This window comes from Schistocerca serialis, chromosome 7 (assembly GCF_023864345.2).
Source record: "Schistocerca serialis cubense isolate TAMUIC-IGC-003099 chromosome 7, iqSchSeri2.2, whole genome shotgun sequence".
Classification (NCBI taxonomy): domain Eukaryota; kingdom Metazoa; phylum Arthropoda; class Insecta; order Orthoptera; family Acrididae; genus Schistocerca; species Schistocerca serialis.
The window spans coordinates 196,737,628-196,750,401 of record NC_064644.1 but is presented as its reverse complement, the minus strand read 5'-3'; the positions used below and the strand labels follow the sequence as shown (position 1 = coordinate 196,750,401).

Sequence of the window (12,774 nt, the reverse complement as noted above, 5' to 3'; positions counted from 1 at the left end):
GATTTATCCTGTTTTCACTGGATCGGCTTATGCACAGTTCTTATGAAATTCGAAGGAAGCATGAAAATCACTAGAATTACTTCTGTTTAGTGCATTATCACTGGACAGTACAAAGATATCAAAATGTTTATCTATCAGACTATAAATTATTACAATTTAGTATTTATAATAGTGCACTAGAGACAATAAAATTATATGAAATGACATAGCAATAAACAATAATTATTTCACAATCACATCTTTTTTCCATTTGTGTGGCTTTGACATCAAATGACTGGTTTTTGTCCTTTCTTTTACCATTGTATACTGTGGGAAACAAATCCTAGCCTGGATAAGCTTGTCTGACACTTTTTCCTTTTCTCATCATTCTCTCTTTTTTTTGTATTTCTCTTCATTGCCTCAGGCTTGTGTGTAGATTCCATAGTGTTAATATCACGCAAATCAAGTTGCACTATTGCAGACCAAACTCACAACTGTCAGTAGTTCGTAAAACAAATCACTGTCAGTCTTGCAAAATGAAATGTCTTGATACGAGGTGAAAATGCACTGTGGTCAGCTCGTGGTATCAATATCTACAAAACCACAGAACTTACAATATTACTACTCTACAGTAGTACCCCATTCTCGGTGCACCTGATGGGTTTCATGTGTGTGTGATGACAGTGATCTTCTGAGTAAGGAGAATCCCAGAGAAGGCATAGTTAACAGTAATTCTTTAGTTCGGTATTGGTGGATGCTACCTGTCACTGATCCAAGGAGAACCAAGGAATAGGGATGGGGAAAACCTACTGGTTTTTTAGTCTTATTAAGCACTTTTTCAGTCATTTATTGGTCTGAGTTATAAATGCTTTTTTTAAAAAAGTACTAGTAACTGGGAAAAGAAATCTGGCAAAAATTATATTAGTGGCACCAAAAATTTGCAGTTCGTAAATAAAATGTTTTTGTTGGGCAAATTTTCATTAGTTTCCAATAATAAGTTGTTAGAAACAAAGTAAAACAAGCAATGTCCGTTTAATAACAAGCCCAAACAACTGTCACATGACACTTTTTGAAGCAGTACAGTGTTTTTGAGCTAATAATGTAGCTGTCACCATGTTGTGTCCTTGTCCTTAGACTAGACTGTTAGACAATGTGCTCGGTGCACACATTCTTTTACTCGTTCATAGAACAGCCAATGTAAAATTGAACTGCCATATGCAGCCTTATGAAGCTCTGTATCGTTGAGGCACGCAAGCCTCCCCAACAACGGCAAGGTCCATGGTTCATGGGGGTGGGGTGGGGGGGGGGGGGGGGCGGCATATATATACACCCCCTGCCATATGTGCTCAAAAAGTTTATGTTCGAAGGCTGTACAGTCGAGCATTGGTACACCAATTGGTACAACATTTGCCCTATGGGGTTGTGCATTATCATGAAGCAGCAGCACTCCTTGTTGCAGTTTTTCCCTACTTTTCCACAGCAGTAGTTTTCAACAGACACAGTGTCCCCATACACATTTTTCATTCTCTAATGTATGTCTTACTGGTGTGTCCTTTGGCAGCAGGAAAAGAATAACAGCGCATTGGTCCTGTTTGGACAGATTTGTTAATAACGTTGCCATAATTAACATTTCCACATTTACCGCACGCATGTCAGAAAGACAAGAATGCCACACTACTTCCTCGCCTACGTGTTGCTGCGTATATACCCGCATCAGGGTTGTGCTACATTGCATATACTCTGCAGCAATACCCTCAAATGGAAACTTTTTTAATCCTCCATTGTCAAACAACTTCATAGCACGGTATATTGATAATTTTTACTTATGGACCGACTGACAGCAACTGAATGAAACACAATTTTAGTGCCAAAAAAAAAAAAAAATAAATAAAATAAAATAAAAAAATTATATAACACGAAAAAATACACACACACACACAAATGCATACACGAACAGACCACAGATCCTCCAATAGTTACACTCATAAGTTTGGCAATAACATTCGATCTTTGGCAAAAACATTTAACAGTCGGCAACAGAAACCAAAACACTGCATTAAAACAAGCGTTCAGTGCATAGTGCTGTGGAATGTGGAAAAAACCGCAAATTGGCGTTCATAAGAAGAAGAACAACACTTAAAATGCAACAGGAGCGTAATATGTAAGAAATTGTCCACGCAACCTGTAAGTACAGTTCAAAACATTACTACTTAATAGGAAATACCAACCACCAGAACTGTTTATAACCTATAGGCACAATGACAAAAATGTAAATAAAATAGCTAACATATGTACATATTCCAGGCCACTGATGATGCCTTGCAGAAAATAAAGGCGAAACGCGTATGGCACTAAAATTGTGTTTTATTCAGTTGCTGTCAGACGGTCCATAAGTAAAAATTATCAATATACCGTAATATTACACGCAACTGAGGAAGACAGGACTATAAAAGTTGAAAACTTCATAGCACTTTGTCGGGACAAAATGTCACAGAATTATTACAGAGGGCAAGAAGGAATCAGGGCAACAGCCTACTGCCAATCAGCACTGCATGTTCTACGATGTAAGACCGTTACAATGTTTTTTCAGGAAAAGGCATAAGATCGTTGATTATTTCCAGAATGAATTTTCACTCTGCAACAGTGTGTGTGCTGAACTGAAATGTTATAACGGATTAAAACTGCCTTTCACACTAGGAATCATGCCTGGGACCTTTACCTTTCATGGGCAAGTGCTCATCAACTGAGCTATCTGAGCTAGACTCATGACCTGTCCTCACAGCTTTACTTTGGGCAGTACCTCTGCAGAGTTCTTGTCTGGCACACAGTTTTAATCTGCTAGGAGGTTTCACTTGATTGTTACTGTACTGAGAGAGAGAGAGAGAGAGAGAGAGAGAGAGAGAGAGAGAGAGAGAGAGAGAGAGAGATGAATGTATAAATTCAGTTGCGACTACCACCAATCAGGATTGAGTCTTCTGACATTATGCAGCGTGTTGTTACAGAAAGGACAGGGTGGTACTTCACCTCTTACATGTGGAAGTTGGAATCTGCATTGTCTAGAGCTTATTACGTATCACCTGGTCATTACAGGATCCATTAAACTGTATTGTTGTACCTCATAGTGAGAAATGCAGATCTCCTTTGGTGACAACCATTTCCTGCCGGTGAAGAGGAAATTAAAAGACAATGTGTAAAATGTGTTTGTTGCACAACATAAGTTATTAGTGCTCACTTAAGTTCTCAACCAATGTCACCTCCTCACAAACTGTGGTGTCATAATCCCATAGCCTGTAATACTGTAAGGATGTGTATTTTGATTATTGTGTATAATACTGTCCATTGCCTAAAGTTTAGTTTACAGTGTTTAAAATCATGTTTGTTGCAAAAACATTAATGAAGAGTGCACTGTTTAACAGTTTTACAGCCAATGTCAAGCCCTCACAAACTTCAGCATTATATCCATTTAACCTGTAATATTGTTTAGATTAATTATTAATTGTGCTTAATGATGTCCATTGTGTAAAGTGTAATTTCAACTTTAAGAAAAAAGTTTGATGCACAGTATTGTATGCAGGTGGACTGTGTCTTTACTTATAATATTTGGTTACTTAAGAACCATTGCCCCTTTCAGACGCTAGTCATTATTTCCTGAATGGCCTAATAATCCAAAACCTAGTCCTTGCATTTCAGCTAGTCTTTGAAGTTTATTTTGTTATCTATTAAATTCTTTATATCACTGGGTAGCTAGGCAAAGATTTTATGACTAAGTATCTCACTCCTTTATATATAAAAAACAAAGATGAGGTGACTTACCGAACAAAAGCGCTGGCAGGTCGATAGACACACAAACAAACACAAACATACACACAAAATTCAAGCTTTCGCAACAAACTGTTGCCTCATCAGGAAAGAGGGAAGGAGAGGGGAAGACGAAAGGAAGTGGGTTTTAAGGGAGAGGATAAGGAGTCATTCCAATCCCGGGAGCGGAAAGACTTACCTTAGGGGGAAAAAAGGACAGGTATACACTCGCACACACTCACATATCCATCCACACATACAGACACAAGCAGCAAAATATGTCTGCTTGTGTCTGTATGTGTGGATGGATATGTGAGTGTGTGCGAGTGTATACCTGTCCTTTTTTCCCCCTAAGGTAAGTCTTTCCGCTCCCGGGATTGGAATGACTCCTTACCCTCTCCCTTAAAACCCACTTCCTTTCGTCTTCCCCTCTCCTTCCCTCTTTCCTGATGAGGCAACAGTTTGTTGTGAAAGCTTGAATTTTGTGTGTATGTTTGTGTTTGTTTGTGTGTCTATCGACCTGCCAGCGCTTTTGTTCGGTAAGTCACCTCATCTTTGTTTTTTATATATAATTTTTCCCACGTGGAATGTTTCCTTCCATTATATTGATATCTCACTCCTTTCTGTGACACAGCAAAGTGAAGGTCAGTGTAAACCCTTTCTCCTTCTGGTGTCATGTTTATCATTGTTACTATTGTTGTCATTCTGTGATTGATTGCTGACAACCTTCAAAGGAGAGAAAATGTACTATGGGGCTGTTGCCAGTATCACGGTTGTTTTAAGAACTGTCTACAAGAGGTTCTAGAATGGACAACACACATTATACTTGTTTATTGATGTACCCTAATGTGTTATTTCTAATGAAGTACTGAACCTTGTACAGTATTGAAATGGATGTATATTGTTTCATCTAAATTCAGTTACAATCCACTTGCAAAATCATTTACAGATTTTTCAAGTATTGAAGTTAGGCTTGATTATAGTACTTGTATCTGTGACAAAGAGAACTATTTCTGCTTCTTAGATATGTCATGGAAGATCATTCACACATAACAGGAACAAGAGCAGACCAGAAGTTGATCCCTGTGGTACACCTATAAAGATTTTTTCCCCCCCATTCTGGAAATTTTGTTTCATTGGTTGCACTTCTCAAGTTTCTGTATGCATTCTTTCAGTTAAATTGGATGAGAAACAGTTAATGAGATATGTGATGCCACATTTGAGGTTCTCCAAGAGTACTGTGAACTGCACAATCAGATGCTTTTGACAAGTAATAGAAAATGCCAGTTGGTGGTATTTAGTCATTCAGATTTTGTAGAATCTAATTTGTGAATTTAAAAATAATGTTCTGTAGAGAGGGAGAGAGAGAGAGGGAGAGGGGGAGAGAGAGAGAGAGAGAGAGAGAGAGAGAGAGAGAGAGAGAGAGAGAGAGAGAGAGGCCCCTTTGCAATGCAAATTGAGGCTGGATACGTTTTGAGAGTGGTGTGTTGTTATCCCTGCATACATAATAGCGTCCAGCAGCTTTGAGGAGGTGATAGGTAGTAAAACTGGTTGGTAGTTAGTAATGTGTTTTACAGCCTTCCTTGTAAAGGGGTCTTGACAGTTGCTAATTTCAATATGCCTGGATGCATCCCCTCTGATAATGACATGCCACAGAATTTTAATGCTTATTTTAAGTCCCATAGACTTCATGGTTTTGAGGGAGTTACTTATATTAATTTCTTTGTCAGAGTATGGAGTAATTGAAATTTGCCTTTATGTCTGAGGCATTGCTTCTTGCATATATTCTGCTTCTTTATGCCTTGAAACGCCAGTACCAATTTTCTGAACTAATTCTAGGAAGTGATTATTAAATGCATTGGCTACCAGGTGGCTACAATTTATTATTTGGCTGTTTTGTTTAGTTTCCAAGTTGTTCCTTTTATCGTACTCTTCCTAGAAGTTAATATTTAAATTTCCTTTATTGTGTCTGACTGGTGTCATAATTAAGACGCAAAGCTTTTTAAGAATATGTGAAATTTTCCCAGTGGGAATCTGTATAATGTAACAATTATAAATGATTTTTCTGGTAGCAGTAATTCACAAACACAGGCTTCCAATTGTTGATATAGGCAGAAACTACTAGTATCAATAGATTTGAACTTAATTTCATTTTGTATGGTCAAGATGAAGCAGAAGATCACATTGTGTTCTTGACAGCCTCAGATGTGTTTTACAGTTGACAAGGTTTAAAAATAAATGCACTTTATGCTTAACTTCTGACACAGGCAACAAAACCTTGTATCATAGGTTGACACCAACCAACATGTCCTAGCAGAAGGGCTGGGGAAAACCATTGGATATCATTTGTTACTAAGTACTCTTTGAAACTATTTATTAACCAACAATACAAGGCTAAAAAAAGATTAAAAAGTTTTTTTTTTGTTTTTTTTGTTTTTGCAAAAAGTTAAAATTCATCAAAAAATTAAATATTTTTAATTTACATTGAAAGTCATGTCGAGGCACAGCATAACCTGAAAATTACAATGAAGTAATAGAACAGCCCCTCCCATCAGATCAGGGCACAAACTCACAGACGACACAACAGACTCTAGGCATAGACATCGGGACCCAGCCCCCTACTGACAAGAAGCCAAGGCAGGATAGGTAGTGCACTGCAACATATACAGCAAATTTCTGGTTAAATTATACCAAAGCCTTTGCCCCGGCTCTAAGGAAATCCAAAAACTAAGACAAAGTTAAAATAAAAGTGCACTGAATGTTAACTCCCCTCGTGACGCTAGTTAACTTTAACAGGGTCAGGTAAGATACAAAATTAAAACCGAAATTGCTACTGGCCAATGATCAAATTAGTAATATCTTAAAGGTAGAACCAATATCATCACACTCTTAATAAATGCAGAAGCAGCCTTCAAACTAACATTCACAACCCAAGATATACCAATGACCAATTATTAGCATCACAGTCAAATCAGATGTTCTTAGGAACTTCTGTTGTTATCATGAAATTGTGTTTGGCACAGTTTATGTATAATTTAATAGAGGTAAGCATCATTTAAGCATTGTATAAAAAAAATTCTCGTATTCTTTGTAAAGGTTGTTATGAATCTAAGCAGAAAGAAAAAACTTTGTGACTGCAAAAAACAAGTTAATGCTACTAAACAAAGCTAACGTCTTTTATAAAGGCCAACATTGTGACAAGATGTGACTTAGAATTAGGCACTGGCCTCAAGGTCTTAAAATTAAATCATGAAAACAACTGTTTGCACATTACTTAAAATTGGTCACCCAAAATTGTTTAAAACATTTACTCTAAACACAAGTAAATATCCCAATGGGAGAGAGAGTTGAACATATGCCAAAAACCATTTCAAAATCACATTAAATGAAAATGGGGGAGTGTAGCACAACAAAAAATTGAGAAAGCAAACAGAAGGCCAGAACCAAGCTGCTTCAAACACAACCAACAGCAGCAATGAAGACAAGTCACTAGGGAACATACAAATGACACTCACCACACACGGAACCCAAAGAAGACATTGACCCAGTGCCCTGCAGAATCCTGTGGTAAAGGCGTTCCGTTTGTCTAGTGCAGAAGGGGTCACAACTGGTGGGCTGTGCCAAATTGCTTCAAACTCCCTGGGAGGAACTCGGGTACTGCGTGAACAAATACAGCCAGGACAGGATTAGGCTGGCCCAGCATGGTACATCAATAGCCACATAGCCCTGCATGAAGAATACCAACCAATCACTACCATCAGACCGGAAAAACGGTGTGCAGGCAATGCTGCCCTATTGCTCTCCGGGATGTCCCTATGTTCCATTGGATCTACCATCCACCACAACTGCCCAGTTCCGACTGCCCCCTTCCTTTTCACGCAGCCCAATTCCTTTCTTTCACCACTGAGAACACCAAAGACCCTCTAACTGGCAAAGACAATTCTGAACTTGCCGGGTGCGAACTATTGAGTTCAGTGCATTGCTCATCTTCTAAGTCTTTATGTTATACTTGTAATATTTGAGATAAGCCCCACAATTTTTTTGTAGAATGTAATGGTAGTTCCAAACAAGGGCACTGTGTTGGCTCTTCAAAAATGTTTGCTAAGTGTGCCACCAGTATTCCCTTCCTAAGGAATTTCCTGTATATAACAGTGCCGGACAAACACAGTTGATTGTCACTGTAACTTCATATACGAACACCATCATTGGTGGTTTTGTAAAATATTAAGAATTGCAGTTGCCCTTGACGAATAGTACATCAGCAGAGTGCAAGGGTTTTGTTTGTGTTTAGTGTTGTTGCAAGCCCTGGTAAGATATATAAGGGCATGAATAGCTTCAAATGTTGAATGGTCACTGCGAAGGGCACAGTGTTTCTGCATACTCCTGTGAGACAGCATTATCAGCACCTGACAATTTGAAAGAGGCCTCATTGTGGGTACCAGTTGGCCAGTCGGTTAAGTTGTGTAATTTACAGATTGTGGGGCATTTGGAAGTAACAGTGGCTTGATGTTGGACTGCACAGGAACATCAGGGCTGTCATACTTATACAATTTTCCAGTTGACTACTTCTATCACAAGGGCAGATCGCCGTATTGTGCACCATCCATCTGAGAACAAGTAATGAATTCCCTGCAACATTCCATGTCATTCCGCTCCATTTGTCAGGGACTAACAGCAGCCAGACTTGTGAATCACCACTCCATGCATAGCATGCTGTTAACGCTTAACACAGACAGTTGTGTTTCAAGTGATTTCATGACAGCATAGACTGCTGATAACTGGATCACAGCTATACAGCTCCAAAGATTTGCTTGCAGCTAAGACACCTGATCATGAAAGCCTTCATTGTGTGTGTCGCATTGTGTTCAGTGATGGATTGCAGTTCTGCTACCTAGATGATCATCTGCAAGTGTGGAGACAACGTGGGGAGAGTTCACAGTCCTCCAATGTTTTGTAGAGGTACAGTGGTGTTACTCCTGGCATCATGCTGTGAGGAGCAGTTGACTGGTAGCAATTGACAGAACTCTGACAGCACAGCAGTACATCACAGAAATCCTGCATTCTCATGTTCCCTTTCATGTGACAGGATCGTAATGCCATTTTTCAATGGGAAAATGCTTGTCCACACATGGCACACTCCTTTTTGAAATGTCTGTGTGATGTTGAGGTATTCCTTTGGGCAGCAAGATCTGTTTCTGACGGAACATGTGTTGGACCACCTTAGGTGTCAACTGTATCCCAGTGCCAGTATCTAGGATATGAAGGACCAGTTGAAACAGTTGTAGGCCAACTTGCCTCCCAGGATTACAGTGACTATGCCCTTCCCAAATGAAACGGTGCACACACATTCAGGCTAAAGGGATTGCAGTGTCATACAGATAAATAGGCTCATACTGCCGAGTTCTGTGGAAATTTCACTCAATGTGTAATCACTGGAAAAACATCACATAACCTCTTAGTCTGTGAAGTTACATTTCTGTTTTCTCCTTCCCTTCTGGGTGTTTCCCTTTTGTCAGACAATGTATGTAGTCATGGGGGCGATGGAGCAAATAGACATCGCGGAAATAAAAATTTTCTGCATTAAAAACATCACAACAAATGTATTCAGCTGAAAAATTACCAAAAGTATACAGAATACACTTCTGCTAGGTACCCAGTGCACACATACAGCTCTAGGAGAATGTGCAAGCAGATATGGTAGCCAGGTAATAAAAGTACAGTGGGAACACCCCTGCAGAGTATCGTCTCGTGCGGGAGGAGTTGTGGCAGACAGTGAGGGATAAGAAGCCGCGATCAATTAAGCTATTTGTCTGGTAGTGGCGTACGTCATACTAGTCACTGTGATGGGACAAAATTATTCAGAACCACCTTCAAATTTGGCTCTATTGTAGCTTCATATGCTGGCAGGACGACTGACAAATATATTTTGGGTTTTAGTGTGTTGCAAAGTGACTTATTCTTTTTTAATCCAGTGATCAGCCGGCCAAATTTTAAATCACTTTAAAACACACAAACATGAGCTTTAGTGATGGAAGAGAAATATTGAATCACTGAAAACTTCTGTACTCAATTCCAACAGATAAAGAAAGATATTTGCCAAAAGAGAATATTTAATCTGGAGCAGAAACACATTCCTCCCTTAACATTTTCATTTCCATAAAGAAACTCACAAAAATGGATCATATTGCATAACTGGCATCTTAATGAACAGTTCTTGGTTATTAAAAACAAGTTCACATTACCATCTTGTTTTGTCTCTGGTAAATGAATTCTGGATATTCTTGTTATAAAGAAGAAATATTATATGAGTAATATATGTTTGCATGTTACAGGTGGAGCAGCTGCAGGGCTCGATGCAGAGCATGATGCAACGCATGTCCCTCCTTTGTGCTTCTCAGCAGCCGAGGCGGGTCCTCTCAGCTGACACTGCCGGTACACAGACTGACATTGTAGCCGTGCATACACCACAGACAGACAGTGTTCCCGGTTTCCCATATGGTCGACCACACCGCCCTTCATCACTGCCTATATCACGACCATCCCAGAGTCCTCGTGATCTTGATCAGCAACAATCGGTACAACAGTTCGCCAATAGTTTGGTGGATGGCGTTCTGAGAACAGTTGCAGAACAGGGTAGTGACACAGCTGCTGGAAGCTGTGCCTCACTGCCGGAGGATGAAGTTGCACCTACTCTTCCAGAGTGCTTGCCACCAGGAGATAATGTTTTTGCCAATGGGGAACCAGAAAAATTGGCAGTATGTTCAGAGACAGAGGACAGTGTACATATTTCACAGAAGAAGACAGAAGTTACAGTTGAGAGTGGCTGTTCTGCACCAGAGCACGATGAAGGATTACTGGTGGCATCCCAGTATTCCAATCCAACCCATGAAAGTGTTGGTAACATTTGTGTTAAAGCAAACACAGATGCTGCACCTGTAGTTGAGAATGGGCCAGTTGCATAGTAGAATGCCAGTCGTATTGGAGCTTTTACGGTTGAGCTTTAATTTGGTTTGTTGCTGAGACTGCTGAAGACATTTTACTAAAGCATATTTCTTGGCTTGCTCCTAATACAGATTGTACAAATCTTATGAATAACTACCCATAGTTATTTTCATGTTGACTGATTTCAATTTTATTTGCCAGTGTTTTACTGTTTGAGCTTAATTTTGTAAGCAATTTTAGCAGTTCATTTCATCTTTCTGTGATACATATAAATTATGTCCAAGAGAAATATGTATAAGTTGTTCTTTTTACTTGTTGTAAAAAGTATTCAGCTTGTTGTTGCCTCATGTTTGGAGTCTATCCACTAGTTATAAATTTAATATTTGAATCTCAACTATTCTTTTTAAACTTTCTCCCACTATAAGTGTACCATTCAATGGAACCCAAAATTGCATTTTTTCCAGCTTATAAATATGGAAATGTTTCCTTACATTACTGAGGTTTTGTACTGAACTCTCAAACAGATGACTTTTTAAATAAGTCAAATTCTGTGTAATCAGTCACTGCCATTGATTGCAAGATTGCAAGTTCTACAGGATTTGTAGTTCTAAGTAGGTCAAATAAAATTACAGTTTTCTTGCTTGAGCAATTTGTGTGTGAAAGTTCTGTGTAATTACCCAGTAGTCATAATTTTCTAACAGGTTGTGAGTTTTTGCTTCCAAGATTTATGTTTATTATAATTGAATCAAGTATTTATATGTAGAAGCACAAATTGTCTGAACCTGTCAGTGGCCTTGTAGTCATTGCTTCAATGCACAAAAACGTCCAGCTCTGTCAGAGTAATGTTAATACGCACATTGAGTACTTGCTGAGAAAATAGCCAGGTAGTTAGTCTTCAAGCACGAACTGCTCATAACACTTAAATGCTCATTACCATTTTATCTCTCAATTTATGTATAAGTTCCCAGTGCTTTGCACGCAGGACTGTGAAGTATCGAAGCTCTTGCCTACCTCACATGTGACTAAATGAAACAAAAATGCAATGACTTTTCAAAAGATTGTATTATACAACTTTTTACAAAATCAAAAATTGTCTTGCTCAGCGTAATGTAGTTGAGCTCTTCTGCTCTAATAGCAATGCTGTCTAACTTTGTATAATTTTATGTGGAATGGGCAGCAGGTTATAGTAATTTCATGCTGAAATTGATTTTCTTTCCCGGTTTCCTATTGAACAAAATGTTAGACTGCCACTGATGTTAGTATAGTGGACAGTGTTTCATTTATTTGTTATATAATTTGTGAACTTTTGTGGTGATGGAATTGTGTGCTGCCCACTGCAGTATGTTTTCTAATATATTGTCATGTGGCTACTTCTCTACAGAGAACTAATTTTCTCAAATATCAGTGTGTGTTAGTTAGGGGCCAATCTTCTGTGTAAAATTTTGGTGCTTATTGCAGACACTCAGTTCTGTTTCTATGGAATTTTCTTAGCAGAGATTAAGGTCAACTGTCAAAGGAGAAATTTAGCATGGGGCGAAATAATTTTCTAAACAGCAAAATATCTTTCAAAGGACATGTGTGTATCACAAAGTATTAAGTACAAGCAACATTCACATCCTTGTTTTCCCATTGATCTATGTGTTTACTATTAGTTATTTATATATAAAAACAAAGATGAGGTGACTTACCGAACAAAAACGCTGGCAGGTCGATAGACACACAAACAAACACAAACATACACACAAAATTCAAGCTTTCGCAACAAATTGTTGCCTCATCAGGAAAGAGGGAAGGAGAGGGGAAGACGAAAGGAAGTGGGTTTTAAAGGAGAGGGTAAGGAGTCATTCCAATCCCGGGAGCGGAAAGACTTACCTTAGGGGGAAAAAAGGACAGGTATACACTCGCACACACGCACATATCCATCCACACATACAGACACAAGCAGACATATGAAATATGTCTGCTTGTGTCTGTATGTGTGGATGGATATGTGCGTGTGTGCGAGTGTATACCTGTCCTTTTTTCCCCCTAAGGTAAGTCTTTCCGCTCCCGGGA

General features: G+C 38.9%; 1 protein-coding gene across 2 annotated transcripts in view; it reads left to right on the top strand.

Annotated features, from left to right (window-relative positions):
- The window catches only part of LOC126412828 (centrosomal protein of 97 kDa), a 196,741-nt gene extending 184,369 nt beyond the window's left edge, over positions 1-12,372 (top strand). For both annotated transcript variants that reach the window (XM_050082653.1, XM_050082652.1), the window contains one exon: positions 10,110-12,372. In XM_050082653.1, the coding sequence (XP_049938610.1) occupies positions 10,110-10,739 (630 nt within the window). In that variant the 3' untranslated portion in view covers positions 10,740-12,372. The remainder of the gene's footprint in view (positions 1-10,109) is intronic.
- The last annotated feature ends 402 nt before the right edge of the window (positions 12,373-12,774 follow it).